The sequence below is a fragment of the Eurypyga helias genome, unplaced genomic scaffold, assembly GCF_000690775.1.
Source record: "Eurypyga helias isolate BGI_N326 unplaced genomic scaffold, ASM69077v1 scaffold410, whole genome shotgun sequence".
NCBI classification, from domain to species: Eukaryota; Metazoa; Chordata; class Aves; order Eurypygiformes; family Eurypygidae; genus Eurypyga; species Eurypyga helias.
In genome coordinates, this window is record NW_010223587.1 from 90,065 (window position 1) to 109,272 (window position 19,208).

A 19,208-nucleotide genomic window follows, 5' to 3' on the forward strand; every position below is an offset into this window, starting at 1 on the left:
GGGGGCAGAAACCCCCCCCCTCAACCCGCTGGCCACACTTCTCCTGATACAGCCCAGGATACAGCTGGCTTTCTGGGTTGCCAGCACACACTGCTGACTCATGTCAAGTTTTTTTGCCCACCAGTACCCCCAAGTCTTTCTCCTCAGGGCTGCTCTCTATCCACTCTCCACCCAGCCTGTCCTTGTCTTTGGGATTGCCCTGACCCCGGCCCAGGACCTTGCACTTGGCCTTGTTGAACTCCATGAGGTTGGCAGTGGCCCACCTCTCCAGCCTGTCCAGGTCCCTCTGGATGGCATCCCTTCCCTCCAGCATGTCAACCTCGCCACACAGCTTGGTGTCATCAGCAAACTTGCTGAGGGTGCACTCGATGCCATCACCCATGTCACTAAAGAAGATGTAAATATGTTCATCCTTTCACCATGCTTGGGGATAGGCAGGCAGCTTTACTACCGGCTCATTATATACAGGTTTTTCAACAGAATGTTTATGTATATCTTGGAAGCAGCAGCAATTTGCACAAAGGAAGCAGCAATTTCTATAAACTAAGTGAACCCCAACATAATACACTTCTTGACTGTTAACTGATACTAATAAAATCATTCTTTTTACCTCTACATTTCCAATTATTTGAGACTTGAACTCCACAGTCAAAGATTAAAATCATATACTAAAAACATTCCTGAAATTTTCTGCTTATCAACATACCCTAAAATTCTTGGAACTATTCAAACGTTTCTATGCAACTCACTAGATGAATATTGAACAAGTCATTATATTTAAAAATTCCAGTGAAGTAGAATAAGACAGACACAGCCAAGAGGCTGAAGCATGATGGGAACACAAGAATCCTGTCAGAGCCAGCACCTTTTGGGAGATGGAGGCAACTCATCCAGCATTTTATCAGCCCCATCACAAAAGGAAAGGAAAACTACACAGAAAGCAAACCAGAAAATGTCAGGCCTGCTGGGAGTAAAGCTTCAAAGTCTGCAGTGGTATAAAAGAAGTGCCAGACAACAGTGGGAATGTTAACGAAACTAACGAGTATTTAATAAACCCCCCCTGCCAGTTTACCAACACAAACATGAGCAACGCAGAAGAATGAAAAAAATATTCTGCTTCATATATTGTATTTCTCCTTCCAGCCACAAAAAAAAAAAATTCTCTTATGTGCTGTAATTTTAAGTGAAGTTAATAGTTAATATTGCTATTAATAAAATGATCAACCCAGACATCCTAATTTCTTCATTTTTTATTATCATTGGTCTAATATTGAACTAATTCGCACCTAATCTTCCTGTTGTAGGGCACAATAACTGACCCATCCTTTTGCTCAACTATCAGAAGACTCTGTAGTCTGAACCTGATGTCTATTCAGGGCACAGACATGTAGCGGATGGTGGTGCTGACTGGTGCTAGTAGCTGATTTCTACTGACATTTCCCTGGAGATTTGCACCCAGTTTTCTTTCTTCTGCTGTATTTGGAAACACACTACTTGTTGCAGAGGAGGTACATTTTATTCATTCTTGTTGCAGCTAACAAATCCAAATGCTGAAAAACTGAAAAATTGATAGAAGTGTGTCTTTTATGAGCATTACCTCAACATGGCTTCTCCCTGCATAAATTTCAGATTTTTAGACCTTTAGCTGCCTGTAAATTCATTCTCTGCCTTCTGTTACTACCCTAGTCAGTGCTGTCTATTCTTTGCGATTTTGTTCTAAGGTATTCAGTGATTGTTTCCAGCATCACAAACACTGTAAATACTCATAAGCCACCCTCTTTCTCCAAAATTTGACAGCCCTGATATTCAACATGGGATCTGAAAGTCATGTGGGGCTTTTTCTGTTTTGCATTCTGCAAGTGAATAGACTTGTAGTAATCAAATGATTTCTGTAGTGACATTGGTGCAACACTGGTGTCATTGGTATGCTTGGACAAGTGTCACTGATAGGTCTTAACACTGGCATTTTTCAAGAAGTTTTGCATCTATGAAAGTAAAAGACAGAAAAATATATACATAAATTCATTCTGTTTTCTTTGGAGTACTGTTTGTTCTACAGTTGTAACTAGGAATGAAATGCAGTATTAGTTTATTTCAACCAATGGTGTTAGAAGTATTAATTTTGGTTCTGCTAAAGACATAATGCTGCAAAATAAGTTTTAATCACACCTTTAAGAAACTAAGAATAACTGAAGTCATGACCCAAGAGACAATTAGCCATTTGACTACTTTAGGGACTTAATTGAAATTCCAGTTATTCAAAAGGAATTCTTGCATTGATTTCTTTTAGCTTTGACCTGGACCTTTAATTATTAGAAAAGTAGACAGCCTTTATGCTTTCTCAGGGCTCTCTCTCTCTCCCTTTTTGGGACAAAGGACTAATTTGAAAGCACTAGTCCTTAAGACAAAGAAGTTAATTTTTTTCCAAAATGAATCTAGAAGAAAAATTTTTAATTTTCTAATAAAGATACAATAAAATACTCACTGATGGATCCTTTGTTGGCTGAACGGAGCAGTATAGCAGTCATTCTCCTCCAGATCTGGCAGTGTCTCCTTGTCCAGTTTCATTGGCTTTCTAGGTAGCCATCCTCGAAACCTGCTTATTTGTTTCTCGATCCTGCAGTACAAGAAAAGTGCAAGCATTTGAGATAGTGTTCTTTCATTACATTACAGAGCACTTACAAAGAACACATGCTGGCAAACTAGGCAAATAAATATTTACAACTGGAAAATAAGCAATGTGTTTGACTTTTTAAAGACAGACCGCAGCAAGTGCTGTGAGCTCTGCACAGTCACTCTGAGGGAGGGCAGTCCATACCCAGGCAGCTGAGTGTCTGGGAAAATAGCAAGAAATTATTATATACTTTCATTTAAAATACATATAATATTCCCTGGAATAGTCAACCTTGTCCCATCAGGTATTTTTATCTTGGCTAAAAAAGCTAATGCTAATTATTAAACATGGGCACACTTCATGTGTCCCTACCCGTGGCAGGGGAGTTGGAACCAGATGATCTTTAAGGTCCCTTCCAACCCAAACTATTCTATGATTCAAAACCGTAACCAGATTAGCTCTACTTGGTTTGGTACCATTTGTGTATTCCCATTCTTGGAATAGCAGGGGAGCAAATTTCCTATCAGCCATGTTCAGAAGAACTGGAATGCATATGTAAATATAACGTAACTAGATGATCTTTAAGGTCCCTCCCAACCTAAACCATTCTGTGATTATATAAGACTGATACTAAATTAATCAATTAATCATGAACTCTTCCTGGGCAGTGTTTGCACTGGCCTAGCAGTTCAGCACACAGGAGGAGATAGTTGCACAGGTCTGTGCCCAAGTGCAGGCAAGGTCAGATTCCCAGACCGTAAAGGGCCTGACCAACTGTAACTCTCTAGTTGCAGCATTCAGTCTGACAGCCTTGAGCTAGTCTGTGTAGACACTGATAGGAATGACAAGGGAAAATTAAGTTCTCTAGAGGGGAATTCCCTCTCTCTTGGCCTCGTTTTTTCCTCTGTAATGGCCACGATCCCTACATTACTGTATATTTGGCAGGCTTAGGTGTGGAAAGGGGAAGAGGAATCAGGCAAAAGGGTTTTCTACATATCCTATTCCATGCTTATTTGTTAACCACAGTCTCTAAGCTATTAACATCCTTGCTATTCTGCAATCCTTTCCCATTTGTCCTGCAAGTCAATATGCACATATGAGATAGCATTGCAGCAGGTTTATCACACCACTCATGCACATGTAGGCATAGAGCGCTTTCCCCACTTAAGAGCAATGCATTATTCATGTTGGCTTCTCACTGTGTGTACCCAGAATTTGACTGGTTTGCCATTCCCAAGGCTCAGATTCTTGGCATGCTCAGTGAGCCTGCTGGCAAACAGGTCTGAAAAGGTTTCAAAGCCTTTCTGCAAGGCCCAGAATATACAGCACAGCAAAGCCATCCCTATGGAAAAAAGCCTAGTTAGCTCCTTGAAAAAAAAATGGCCAAACTCTGTTGCCTCCAGGCCACTCCAGCAGTGCTATCAGTCATCAGCCCATGCTCTACAGGAGCATTTCTCTCAAAAAAAAGCTGAAAGTGGTGTTGGTGTTAGCAAACACAGACACACAGTGTTAATCTACTTTGTTTTATCCCTTCTTCAAGGCTAACCCATGTCTCACTTTCCCTATGGAGAAGCTATATTCACCTGAATAAGGGAACAGTGCTTGGAAAGCAGAACAACCTACACAAGAACAACAGAGTGCGTGGAGTGATGAGGCACTGTAGAGTTAGCCACAACGGAAGATGAAAAGTGGAAGATCTGATAAAAATATCCTTCTTACGTTCCTTCTGTGAAGACACTTGTTAGCCTCATAAGGCAAGAACTCCTTCTCTCAATTCACTCAATGTCTTAAAAACAGTCTCTTCCACTTCAATCCTGTCCCTGCTCTCCAAGTTTAGTCTTTACTTAGTATCCTCTTTCTGAAGATACATTAAATAAATTTTGCCTGAATGCCAACCTAATTTTTAGCTTAGCTCAGAAAACGGACAAAGGCTTTAGTTACTTGTAATCTTCACTGAACTAGGGGTAGAGGAAAGATATTTTTATTGAAGCTGTATATCTGAATTTCACATAAATGAAAATAAAGTTGAATACGTTTTCTTTTTTCCCACTGGGACTATTCATTTAGAGCTTTTCCACCTCAGGAAGTTATTTATAGGCCAGAACATAAAAATTGAATCTACTCAAGTGTTCTCATCACTCAGGAACTAAAATACCAGAAAAAGATCATACCTCTTTCCCATACTGAATTCCAATTGCACCCTGACTCATAAGAAAATGAACATAAAGCAAAATTTCATACACCACATATAAATCTCAGAATTTTCATATACTCCTTCCTATCTATTGTTTTAGTGAAAGCAGCCATGTCTTAATTAAAATCAAGAAAAGTTCCAAAGTTAACGGCCACTATAGTATTTATCGTACTGTGGGGAGGGAAAGCAGGGGAGTATCAACAAGCTTTAGAAGAATTGTGTGAGTCTATTAGCCTATAGAGACTAGGTAAAATGCCTTAATTCCACAAGAGCCCATTTGGTGCTTACTAATAAAGAAACAAATGTTATGATGTCAGATCAATGCCAGGAACTCTCAAATCACCACCACACTGTGATGGAATTCAATATGCAAAATGCTTTTTAATATACAGCAGAGTGGTAATACGTGATTTACTTTGCTGTGGATGTTCATCTACTGACATTATCTGCAAAGTGATACAGCTGTTTACTCCAAAATGCAGATTTTTTTCAAATTAGTTCTTCTCTCTTAGAGGTTCATGGGAATATTTCCACTGACTTCAGAGTGGCACAGTAAATCAAGTACTACACTCTTGAAAACTGCGTCAACAGCACTGTGGCATTAAATGTCAACATACAATCTGGTCTTTGCCAAGCCTGTATATATTTTAGGCTTTTTGGAGACATTTCCATTTAATTGTCCAAGGTATCAAAAAGAAAATGCAAATTGCAGCATTGGAAGTTTTTCATTGCATTAAGTCAAACATGAAACATGAAACAATCTTAAAGATGTTTAATAATTGAGTGAAAGCACTTCAACGATTGTTGAAAAATAGTCATCTCTCAAGATCAATAACGTTACAACAGAGATGAAACTGGCTCATTGCCTTCCTATCTACCAAAAAACTACTAAGAAACCCCACAGAGGAAGCAATAAATAAATAATGCCATAGCTATTACAAGTAAGTAAGGTGCATGGAAAGGAAAAAAAAAATGAGCTGTAACTGTGGTATTTTAACCCCAAGAAACTCCATAATGAGCTACATGAAAAGAAAGAGAAAGTGTTTGCACAAACACACTCTTCTTTAAAAGACCCCATCAACTGAAAAATGTTTCCTTATTCCTAAAAAAGGCAACAATGATAAAATTGCCTCTTTTGCATTGCACATGCCTTAAAAATGCAACTTCTGTATTTGTTTTTGCAGATGTCCCAGCGTGTAACCACTCCCTCCACCCTTCCTACAAACACAGCTAATAAACTTTTCCTTCCATCCTGACCTTAGCCATTATTTTTGTTATCACATCCTAATGAACATAAACTGTACTGGCATAAGAATTGTACTCACTTATTCATGAACTTGTATCGGCGGTGCAGGTAATAGATTTTTCTCCTGGAAGAACAGCAAAAATGAAGCCAGTCGAGAAGAAAACCCATCGTCAGTTACAGTATGAACTAGCAAGGAAGGAAAGGAGATTGAAGACAGAAGCCTGTAAGAGGTGGAGGAAAAGACTAAAAGAGAGATTAACAGAACTGTCACAGGAAGCCACACAGACTCTGGTGGCATTTGAATTGCAAAAAGGTCATAATTTTTCCATTGTCTTCTTTTTTGTTATGTGCGAAAGACGGGGACCCAAAGATGTTTCTGTTTCAAAGAAGTCCATAAAATGTTGTGGGAATTCTATAGGGCTGATACAAATATGAATAAATTATCTTGCATCCGTTAGTGAATTATTAAAGCTGCATTTGGCGAAACACAAGGGGGAATCACTTAAAAAAGCCAGGAAGGTGGTACCTGGTGCTGCAAGATGCCATACCACATGCAGTACAACCTGGGACCAGTGCTTGCTGTTGGGGTGACACTTCTTGAACAGAATATAGGCTACACAAAAAAATAAGCATGTGCTTGGCATCGCCGCCCCTACAAAGTATGCAGCTTCTCCCTCTGCCCCTCAGACAAGCATAGCCGGTGTTTGTGGTCAAGGCAGTAAGTTGTGCGGGAGTGCACACGTGGAACAAGTGAGCAGACAAGGGTGCACGAGCAGACACATGCTGACCACACACTCTGCCTGCTTCCCAACAACCCCTACCAGGCAGAGTGACCCCCTAACCATCCTGTAGAGATCCAGAACAGGGAGTCCACCTTCTGTCCCACTCTGCTGCTGGCAGCTCTTGCGATCCTCACATGTGCCTATAACACCACAGCTGTCAGGATCTGACCTATCGCCTTCAGCAGAGAGATTGCATCTTCATGAGAGTTAAGATAGTCTGGGGGCATTTAGGTGTGGGTTTGGGACTGATACTCCGTACTGGAAGATTTGGGTGCCTGCCTGAACTCTGGTTTTCTCCTCCAGAGGCTGACTTTATCACCCACTGAAGGTCATTGCTAAATCAAGGTAGTTTGTGTATTCTGAGAAGTTCCATTGTGTACTGCTGAACAGTACCACTTCTGGAAAATGAAGGGCTCACAGCACATGTATTCTGAATATTCTTGTGTATTAAGTTTACTGGAGGAATGCTGTTAGTGCCTTGGAAGCCAGCACAGCAGGGAAGATAAAATCATGGGCTGATGACTGATGTCTTTCTAAAATAAGACAGCATCAACGCTTTATAAATGATAGGAAAAAAAAATGGTTAGTATTCCAGGTAAATTTTAAGGACTTAGAATTCAAATAACATAACATTTTGACATTATTTTTGTTATCCATGTCCATATTGTGCTGGTGAAGTGAAATTTTCAAAATAATTTCACGTTGGCCAACTCCTCAGCAAGACAACGTTATTTATCTTGCTCTACTTAGGAGCAGCAAGAAAGGTCAAAGCTAAGAGTTTCTGAGGATGTCATCCACTTCTTGATTTTGCTTCAAATATTGAATATCTACTGCTTTGACACAGCAAGGATATTATTCACTGCTGCGTGGACCTTGAACAATTCCAACCTAAAATATCAGGAGCTGTAAAGCAATCAGCAGCCTTTAGAACAAAGGGTTAGACAAGGGCACCTGGAAACAGGCAACCTAGACTAGTGAATATTTTGTAAAATGCTGGTCCTTGTTTTTAAATGGTAAACTGTACTGCTGCTCCTAAAATAAAATTTAAAGAGCCTACCCAGCAGACCTTTGGAGATCACCATGGTTTCCTCTTACCAATACTGTAATAATACTCTCTCTGTGGATGTGGAAAGAATGAAGCCATAGTCCTGAAGCAGATCAAGAAGCCTTTAGCATTTTTGATGTTTTCTATATAATCTGTATGGCATCTGCTTGCTATCTGGTGAGAGACAGATTTCAAAAACGGGACAGAAAAAATCCTACCAAGGACACCAACTCACTAGTTACATATTCTGTGTCTGATCCTTTTCTTGCTCAGGAGTAATTCCATTAAAATCAATGGAGTTATGCATCTATAAACTCTGCTAATCGAAAAAAAGAATCAAAACCTCGTGGTTCATGTGTTTTAGTCAGTTTCAGTGGAAGTCTTTATGTTATTTTAACAGTTCTGATAACCAGCAGAGTAAAATCAGTATTTTACACAGAAAGTTTCATAACCCAACATGCAAATAATATTAAATAAATTATAAAAATAATCTGAATGGCAATATGGAATGAATTTGGTTATCAGCATCATATAAGCTCTTTATTTTCTCCACACAAGAAAGCATTTATAGTTCTGGATTGTTCTCCTATTAGATGTGATACTTATTTATAATCTGTATGTCCATAGTTACACACTATGCAAGCAATTTACGGGTGCTGAACATACCAGATACGTCCAATAGACATGCACCTTCTGTGCTGCCTTACGTACCTGGATCTTCTTGACCTCCCATTGATTTCAATGAAATGTCCATTTAAAAAACAGCAGCGCACAAGTATGCAGGGGGCTCCAGCATTGAAGGGGTTAAAGGGCCTAAGGATAGAACACCCCATGAAAACAGCTGCACTGCTACAGCTCACCTTAATTTCAAACCACTATTGTACTGAAATTGCAGGCATTAACAAGAAACAGCAATAAAGATGGTATCTAAGGTACCCAATTTATATTGTCTAAAGATGTGTGGTATCTTATGGAAGAGTTTTTCCATGTGCATCTTGGTGTTATTATATTAGCTTTACAGTATAGCGTGACTTTGGAGGTGGAGACAATATAACTACACCTACCTGAAAGGCATTCTTACATTCATTAGTTCAGCATATTTGCCCAGGACCTCCCAAGGGGCATGCAACTTCACAAAGATGATGTCACTGTTTGTTAGGGATGACTGCAAAAGAAAAATAAAACAGCCACCGGGGTTTACTTTTTCAAATAAAAAAAAGAGAGAAACTATGGTCAGTGGTCAATAAGTATTTTTCTAGTTTTGTGTCACCCCTGCCACTTTCTGATTCTTCCTTGAGCATATGTAGGTCTATCAGTATTTTGTCAACTCATTTTTCCTTCTTGTTTTCTGAAAGCCATGCTGTGACTCCCTTCTGGCCTGCATATGTGTTTCCTTCACGTGGAAAAGAGGACACAGTGGGGAGGCAGACATAAAGTTGTGGGTTATCTAAGTGTGGGGTGGGAATAAGTTTGATGTGTAAATCTGGGACTGGAACTTGGTCCTGAACTTCAGCTAAAACTAAAATGGCAAGTCAGGATTTGATTCTCCCAACTGACCTGGTTTTCTGCACTCACACAGAAGTGCAGATGTGTGGAGCCACATCTAACAATCAAGAAAAAGTTTGTATGCCAGTGTGGTCTTATCACTGCTGGTCCACACAAACAAATAATAAAGTTCCAGCTACTGGCCCATGGCCTCCAGCTTCCCTCTTCCCTCCTGGCCACATGAATGCTGAGTATCAGAACTAAAGCCACAGGGAAAAACGATATCTGACAATTCGCACAGCATAATATTGTACAGATTTGTTGCCCAGGAGGGTCGAGGACCATGACTATGCCAGCAAGACCTCCTTGCAGTGCTACCATCTTCTTTTCTATGGGTTGTATATAGTGTTAAGAGAGCTTTATGTAGGGTATGTGCACCATAACAGTTGTTCCCTAACAGAAGGCTGTCTGGCAAAGAAAATATGCAGTAAAGAGAAGGAGGGAAATTTAGCTCTGTTTGCACTCAGGAGGAGAAACAGTGCTTTACAGGAAAGCTACAGCAGCGTTGGCTGAAGCTGACCTGAGAACACAGAAAGCCATGTTAATACCGCAAGATGATTTGTTTGTATTCTGATGAAAATCAATGAAATTCTCATAAAATTGCATACAATACAGCTTTAGACAACTGAATGGATGACATGACCAGAGACAACTATTACAGTCCGAGTTCATGGAATACCCAGGGACTGGGTAAAGGTGTACAGGGTGTGAGAAAAGGAAAGCGTGAAGCCTGAGAAAACCAGGGAAGAAAGTTGATAGTTGGCTTTAGGGATGGATTTCCTAGATTTTTAGACATTGTACTATATTTGATGTTTCTGACATTAATTTTGGGTTAACACAGTTTACTGGGAGTTCTTAAATCTAGTGTTGTTTATTTAGAAGCTACAGTAATTGTATGGGTGGAAGGCTGACATTTATCCTTTTGATACCTATTTGATTCTTTCCTCCACTACCCTGATAGATGCTGAAATTATTGAAACTGCTATAGCATGTTCATGTCCTTAGAGTAGCTAGAATTTTATTACTAGTTTGTGAAGTGACTGGAATGAAAGTTACAACAGTTAAGAGATATGTGTGTGTATATATATATATATATGGTTTTCTTCAGCAGAGGACAAAAAAAATAAAAACAAACAACTAAAAAGGAAGAAAAAACCCCAACCCAGTCAAAACAGAGATAACATTTGTGAAAAAATAGAACATTGAAATCCTCAAAATTGGACACAGAAGTATTTGTACCCAAAATACTCTTTGGCTGCGTGAAAAAAATAGATTTAGCAAATAATAGAACAACTGACTTCCTGATACCCAAAACTGCAGAAAAAAACCAAACCAACATTGCTATTATTTCACTGATGACTTTCTGAAAAATATTTCCACTTGAAATGATAGAACAGCAACAAAATGCCCCCAAGAGACTTGCTTCACAGACAATGAATTCAGTTGTACTCTTTCCATTGACTTTTATAGATTCTAAATCAGGCCTCTAATGATGTTTTTCTTTATAGGTACATTTCACAAATTATCTTTTATTTTCTCATGAGACTTAGCAAGTAGCTATCACAAAACCAAGAAAAAGTTCTGCTACTCTAAAAATTTACTGCAAACTACTCTGTCAAAGATGAGGTTAAGTTGGCACTGGACTGGCAATTTTGTCATAAACAGCTTGTATTTAAAAAAACAAAACCAAAAATCCACAGAACACCAAAACCCATCAAAACTCAGAAGAATTGTTTGATAAGCCCAATACACCAAAAGAAACTATGGTCCTGACACACCAGTAAAATTTGAGAAATGGAGGAAATTTATTAAAAACAGCCTGTAGATGTAGTGATGGCTGTAAAACAGGAAGCTTTTAGGCATTTTCCAGCACATTATACTTTAAGTCCTTTTAGATATTGCAGCCACAGTTACATGACTTGTGGAGATGCTGTTTCACAAGTGGACACTACCTTCACCTAAATTTGATTTCTTACATGTTGCATGTTTTCTCACAGAAACACAAAAAACTTCTGTATAGTTATCACAATACAGATGTTCAGAGAGTATTTTTAGTCAGTATCTTGTAATGTTATTTTATCAGCTTTGCCAACAGAAGATCCAACCAAATTATGTTTGGGAGGTTCAGTTATTTTCAGAAGAAAGAGATAATAATTCTAAATTATTATTATGGAAATCCATTCCTCTTGGGTTTGCTCATATTAAGCGTTTGGAAAGGAACACAGTAAGAAAGCCTGAAAAAAACAAGATTGGAAAGAGAATAATAAATGAGGTGGAGGAGTAATTCAACGGAATGTCATATTCACTTAATCTAAGGAGAAAATAGCTAATCAAAATACCTGAAAAAAGAAAAATCAAGAGCACCATCTTAGCTACAAAAATAATTAATGAATGGCATCCCTTAAACTCTCTTTGTTAGAGTAGTATTTCGACACACCACCCTTCAGCTTCTACATATTTCATGGAGGGGAGAGGAGCATTCTTCTGTTGTAATTGACTTCTGATGCTTGGGTCATTAAACGGTTTGGAGAAGAAAATTCAATTTCACATTAAAGGAACAAACAAAAAAAATCAATGTAACACTGCTCCCCTTGGAAATGTAAATAAAGAGGACTATTTACATAAACAATCTGCTAGAAAGTGATGTCTAGATGATGACGAAAGAAAGAAGAATTAAGGGGACAGACTATGAGATAAACAACTTCACAAACAAATATGGAGTAAGTGTTTGGAATTGACCTGTGGCACTAACCTATAGAGTTATCCATATGATAATTGCCAGGCCACCAACATTCAAATAAGTTGTTTCAAACTGATTCCTTGAGGGGAAATATCCATAGCAAAACAGATTTACATCTGGTCAGTAATAATATTCTTGCTGGTCTTTAGAGCAGTGAAAACCCAGTGTGACAAGAGACTTACCAGAATCAGAGAATCACAGACTAATCTGATTGAAATGCACCTCTAGGGGTCATCCAGGTTAACTTTCTAGCTAATGAGCCAACTTAGATCAGGTTGCTCAGAGGCTTGTCCCATTGAGCCCTGAATATGTCCACAGGCAGAGATTTCACAGGCTCTGGACAGCCCAGTTACTGAAATTGGCTGAAGAAAATAATATTTTCTATGGAAGAACTGTACTCTTCTCCAGATAAATGTTTGTTGAAAACTATGAGTTTCTAGTAATGAAAAATCATGAAAAAACAAAGTGTTCATTGTAAAGATGGCATTCATTATAAAATAATTTGTTTCTTACAAGATCATTTTAAGATTATTACTCCAATTGAGAAGCACCTGCAAGTTATATTGATTTTAATTGAACTCTGATCTTTAAAACAGGTTGGCATGGTAGAACTCAGATCACCAGAGTTTAGGCAAGAGTCAACATACAACGACTTTCAGTGTTCAGTGACATTAACCTACTATTTTTTTCACAACCTGTAATTTTTCCCTCCTTCTTTCCTCTCCTCACCCACCTTCTACAGCTGGAAATCATATTACATAATTCCTGGAAATATTTTATCAGTATTTGAAAAATCATAAAGTTCTATAGCCCATATTTCTGTAACAGAGATATTCACAAAATCCCAAATTTCCTGGCTTCACTGACAAAGCACTTCAATACCATATCATTGCCACCAATCCTACAATACAGGCAGTACCATAAGTGCACATATTATAGATTTGCCCTTCTGGCAAGACTACCTTTCTCTTTTACCACTAAGTTTATATAGACCCTATATATAACCACAGTGTCAACCACACATATGTCTAAAAAAAAAAATTCTATATTCTTCTCCAATATCACCAGGCAAGGAGTGGAAAAGACTAAGGAAGGGGACATTCATGTAACTCCAAAAGCATAAACATCTGCTTTGGTGAGTTAAAGTCATCAGCTAGGCCAAGGAAAACTTGGAAAGGGCAGATTCTTATTATCCTTCTGAAAGATGACACATAGTGCTCTTAACTTCTGTTTAATTTAAGTCTTGGCTACTGAGCTCACATGTACTCCTGCAGGCATTCTAACTCCTTTTGATGGTGAGATTTAAATATATATGTTCACTATTGACCTGACTCTGCTCATTGTGGAGTTATTGTTAGTCTGTATGGAAAGAAAGTTATGCTGATGCTGAACGTCTCCTGAAAAGCCCACATTTTGCTGTATTTGCAGGCTGTCTTCCAGTATCGAGGCTGGAGATTACCATCTTTTCTTAAATACCCTCTTGAACATTCTCCTCCAACAAAGGTGGTTTTTTTTTGGTTCATTATCAATAATATCAAGTCATTTTAAGACCAAAACAACTGTAGGCCTCACCTTAATATAAGCATTTCTTGAGTCCAAGAGTTAAGCAAGTTGAGAAAAGAGATTCACAACATATAACTTTGAAGAAGAATGAAATGAGTGTCTCCAATTGAGTAGTGTAATTGTTGATTTACGTTGAAGCTACTAAGCTAGCAACTACAAAAAACCATTTCAAGAGATTCCCAGCATATAACTTTGAAGAATGAAATGAGTGTCTCCAATTGAGTAGTGTAATTGTTGATTTACGTTGAAGCTACTAAGCTAGCAACTACAAAAAACCATTTCTCTTATTTATGTATGCACATCAATAGGGAAAAGAAATCAGGATTTAACATTGAAGTGTTTTCCCTATCATCATTAAGAGAAAAATACTCAAGACTGGAGGTCCCCTCACTTTTTAAAGCCTTCCTCATAAAAGGCGATAAATAAGATTTTGAAATGGATCCAGCAACCAGAATTAAACCTTGCCTACTTCAGCAAGACCCTGCAAGGCAGGTTAAAAACCCAGAATGGGAACAGTTATTTAGCTCTTGGCAAACATGGTTTATTTCTGTTAGGACCATAATGCAGGAAAAGCCAGAAAACGAGGGAAAAATCAACATCCTTCTGCTGGTAATAATCCTCTCTGTAACCAAGCTCCATATGACACCTGAGTACAGAGTAGTAAACTGCTACAGGTTCCACAGGTTTTGAGAATTACTCTGTTATGTTAACAGCACAGATTGATTTGCCATGTGGAGTGAATTAAACAGAAAACCAAAACCTAGCAAAATTTTAGCTGATTAAAGCATCCCTCCTCTGCAAAACCAAAGTAAATGTAAATTTCCACAGAACTGGAAAGCCAGCAGTAATATGCTGCCAATACTTTTCAAAAGCGCATACATTACCACTGGGCAATTACTTCAATACTGTCAATACTTGTCCAGATTCAGAGAAGTTATTACATACTCAGCGACATTAACCTCCACGTTCTTGGATCAGAGGAATCTAGTAAATAATAGCACCAATATATTTCAAATGTGTACTTTCAATTGAAGTACAAGTTTAGTGAAAAAGGGGAAGTTTTGACTTACAAGAAACTGTGGGGCAAAGCAGTAAGGATATAAATAAGAGTAAAAAAAAAATGAAACCCCTAACTAGTAGAAAGTTGATAATAAAACAGCTTTGACATAAGAGGACACTGACATTTAAAATACAGAATAACTTGATCTAAGAAGACAGAGTCACATGATTACAATTTAAAGTTATTTTTATATGAAATCTCATTACAAAATTTGATGATGGGGAAAAGCATTATTTTTACTTTGCAAAGTACTTCCAGAAGTTCAGCTCTAGTGGAGTTAGTAATGCAGGCAGGTGGCTGCCTATTGCCAGCATTCAGGCTATGTGTCATCTAATCCAGCTCAGAGCAGGTGTCATTGTTACAGTGCTTAATTTCTGGCAGCCGTTGACAGGATCTCAGTGCTGGAATAGAAAAGAGTTAGTAACAAGGGGAAATGTTTGCAGATGTCCTTTCACATAGACAAAAAATGTGTGAGTGGGAGGGCAACTTAAAGAACGGGTAGGTTACTTGAGTAGAAGTAAAATGCAAATACTATTTCATTGCTCATTTACTGTGTAATGATGAGCTTACAACCTGCAATAGGGAGATAAAGATTCCTTTGAGATGAGAAACATAAGGAAGGATGTCTTTAATTCTAACTAATGTCATCTGAATCCACAGGATGGATCTCACAGTAAGGTAACTTAGATGTAGTAAATCTACCATGGAAACAGTGTCATCTGACTTCACCTCCATTTCCTTGAGAAAAGGGTTAGAAGTACCTCTAGCATGACTGTCTTAATGGAAGAGGTTGATCTGAGTATGGGGCAACAATAAAACATTTCTTGACAATCCCATTAGCAAATGCAGAATGAATACAGGTTTGACCCATCTGGCTAAAGATTTCTGTGGCAAAATAGCAAATCATATGGATTTTCATCTGACAGATATGATGCATCTTTCAATTTGTTTGTACTAGAAAATTACTATAAACATGTGAAAATTATTTGCAGATTTAAAAACACAGATAGCTAAAACCTCTGAGCAGAATAATGTATTTCTACTTATGAATATATTGTTTCACATTAAGTCTCTTACAATATTTTACTTCTGACATCACAGGCCGTTAAAAACACATCATACGATTGAACTACAGTTTATCAGGCAGCTTCTTTTGTGATTTATCCCAAGTGTAAAATATGAAAACTATATTTTACAGTACAGATTTATGTCTCATTAATAATTTTTTGAAGTAGAAAATACTTACATTTAATGAATTGTCTGTTAAATATTCATGTTTGCTTTTAAAGGCTTATTGGAGAAACATTGTTTTGGCAAAGAAAAAAGCAGTTTATTTTTTGTCCAACAGTTAATTTCACAAAGTTAATGATCAATCAAACACACAAAATGTGCAGGCAGGCTTATTATATCTTTTGCATACAAATAACCTAGGGGAACTGAACAAGGTGCTTATCACAGCGTCATAGAATAACAGAGGTTGGAAGGGACATCCAGAGGTCGTCTAGTCCAAATCCCTGCTCAAAACAGGGAGAATTAGAACGGTTTGTGGTGTCTTGAGCATCTGGATGGACACCTCAACCTCTCTAGGCACAGCAGCATCTTTGAACAGAAAGGCCATCGCTGACCTCCCATGTGGATGCAGAAGTGTTTGCAGCAGCCCAGGAACCGAGCACACACCTATGCTCTGGCAAGATGAGGCTGTTTGGTTGTTAAACTACCTCTTCAGAGTCTTGTTTCTCAGCTCAGACAATCAAGGAAGACAAGAAATGCTTATCCAACTATCAACCTAGACTCCAAAGTCTCTTCAGTGTCAACACTCTCCAGGGTACGGTGAACTATCCTGTAGTGCTCTGTTATAGTCTGTGTACCTCTGTATTTGACAGCGTAATGCAAAATTCTTTCTGAAGAGGGACACCAGAGAACTCTACAAGACCACAGCTGAGGAAGAGCCTATTCCTAATGACACTATCAGGAGTGAGGCTTTAATTCAGTCCACATGGCACGATAAAGCCCTGAGTTCTTCAAGTCAGATACATATCCACAACGTGAGGAAGTACAGGCAGAGATGAGTCCTGGCTGTAGAGGGAGTAGTGGGGTTAGTGCACATCCATGTTAGCATGGCTGATCAGGTCAGGTGCTACCCCCCTGTGATGTGACTGCAACACCTGCTAAGTCACTTGGCCACACTTGGGGCAGGTCTCCAGGTCTCTGCACATATGTACCCCTGCTCTGCAGGGAAGGGAAAGGCACAGCAGACCACTCTGACAGCACCTTCTCAGACTTAATGCAGGTCCTCATGTTCCAGGAAAGGAAAGGCACCAAAGAAAATGCAAGACCCAGTTAAATGAAAATGCGTGTGAAGAACGGGAATCACTCAAAAGTCTACCAGTTATAGTTCCCCATAAACTCAGATGGTCTGGGCAGTTCAAATGCCTGTTCCCTCTACTCACATCTCAGTTTTCTGTGCTTTATTTATCTTACTGCCACATCTCATTTTTCTATGCTTTATTTGTCTTACTGATAGGATTGTCAGAATTGAAAAGAGTTTGAGGAGCCATCTTCTGAGAATTCATTTCACGTTGTTCAACTCAGTCCTGCAACACTCTTCTGCCTGGCTCATGTGAAGATAAAAACATGGAGTGAGCCATTTACCCTTTCCTGTTCTCCATTACACAAATAGTTGTTATATTCCTCTACTAAGATGGCCAGAGTGAATTTCTGACCAACTTCACACTGTAGGCTTACTAAGGGTATTCCAGGGATCTGGTGCATTAAAAGGATTTAAACGACAATTAGACAAGTAAAGTTGTCTTTGAAATGTGACAAAGCATATGGTAGAGCAGCCATCTCTCCAGATACCACACCATTACTACATGAAAAGCAAGTGCTTTCCAAAGCAAAATATGATTGTGAGAATAGGCTTGATTACCAATGCTTAGCTCATAATTCAGATTAATTTGATTAGGTAGATTTATGTTTTTCTAAATCCTAAACCATATGCAGACTAAGACATCCCACAAGAAAAAATAAATATGCAAAACAACAAGAGATAAAGGAAAATCCATATTAATGTGCTGGCTTCACCAGGTCACAGGTTGATCATTAAAAGAACCGTTACAGGAATTTCCTCTCTGCACTAGACTAATGGTCTACATGATTTTTCATCTCTCTCTGCTCAGCTAAGCTCAAAGTAATTTGACTTGTGTATATAATTACACCATCTGATGTTAAAAAAATACATATCAGAAACAGAAGTAAAAAAAGTTTCTTAAGCAAAGGTAGCATAATTAGAAAGTAAATCTGGACATAAGATGAAATTGAACTACATCATATCTCTAAACAAAGAAGGGAGAACACTGGATCCTTTGTGCATCTCTACAAATCCCCTCATTTGCTAGACATACTTTAAGTGAAACAAGGTCAATATATGACAAGGGCAAATTACGATTTTGCTTTGGACTGTTGTAATTTGTTGTGATAAAGCAATGTCCGTACATGGCACAATGTACTGGCAAGGCAGACACCTAAACACGAGCACCAGTACTCATCAGTTATTGCCTTTCCCAATGTGCCTATTGGCATAAGGTGCTGGATGAAAACACCTCCCATATGACACAGAAGAGCAAAGCAGCACCAGATGGAGCTCAATATTTTAACGGTTCAGATAAACGTGATAGAGGACAAAGATGATTTGATCTCCTAGTTCAGAGCTCTTACATGAAGATTCAGTGGAGGAGTTGCAGAAAACAAGCAAGTTTTTTGCTTGAAGGACATCAGTATCACATGAGGTAACATTAGTTTTGATCTGATTGCATATGATGCAAAGTGATGGTACTAGTCCTAAATTTGTTTCCTAAATAACATTGAGATTTGAGATCTCTATGATGCTTTGAAACTAAGGCCACAAGTAACACATATCCCAGCAAAGAATCCCCCTCTCCAAATTCACCTGCACCATGGAAACTGCTATAATGAAGATCTTTACTTAATAGACAATATTATCTTTCTTGAGAGATGAAGAAAAATTTTTCTTTTTAAGAAGTCCACAGGTAGCAAATGGCAGATTGTTCATCTTAGGTAAGTGCCAACACCTTTGTTATCTATTGACAGAAATAAAACTACGCATAAACATTTCTAGATTTTTTATTTTGCCCACTTTCCATAGAGAGGCTGTGCCTCAGAGCTGCAGGTGAGAATTCACAGTCCAAAGGTGAAACAGAAATTACTGAAGTAGTTTTTAGCTCTGTAGTACTATTCAGCTACTTTTTTTTCAGTGTAAAACTTTGGGGTAGAATTGAAATTCTCACCTATTGTACCTCTGGAACTAGTATACTTACAGCAATTAGTTTCATTCTCTTATATGGGGAAGTGTAAAAGCACAACATGAAAATGAAAAGATAACAATCTCACTTCACTTAA

At 38.4% G+C, this 19,208-nt stretch overlaps 1 protein-coding gene across 1 annotated transcript in view; it reads right to left on the reverse strand.

The window, feature by feature from the left end:
- The window catches only part of ANO4 (anoctamin 4), a gene marked incomplete at its 5' end in the record, with an annotated part of 110,110 nt that overhangs the window by 59,408 nt on the left and 31,494 nt on the right, over window positions 1-19,208 (reverse strand). The window contains 3 exons of the mRNA XM_010160756.1: window positions 2,486-2,617; window positions 6,134-6,178; window positions 8,946-9,046. Of these exons, the coding sequence (XP_010159058.1) occupies window positions 2,486-2,617; window positions 6,134-6,178; window positions 8,946-9,046 (278 nt within the window). The remainder of the gene's footprint in view (window positions 1-2,485; window positions 2,618-6,133; window positions 6,179-8,945; window positions 9,047-19,208) is intronic.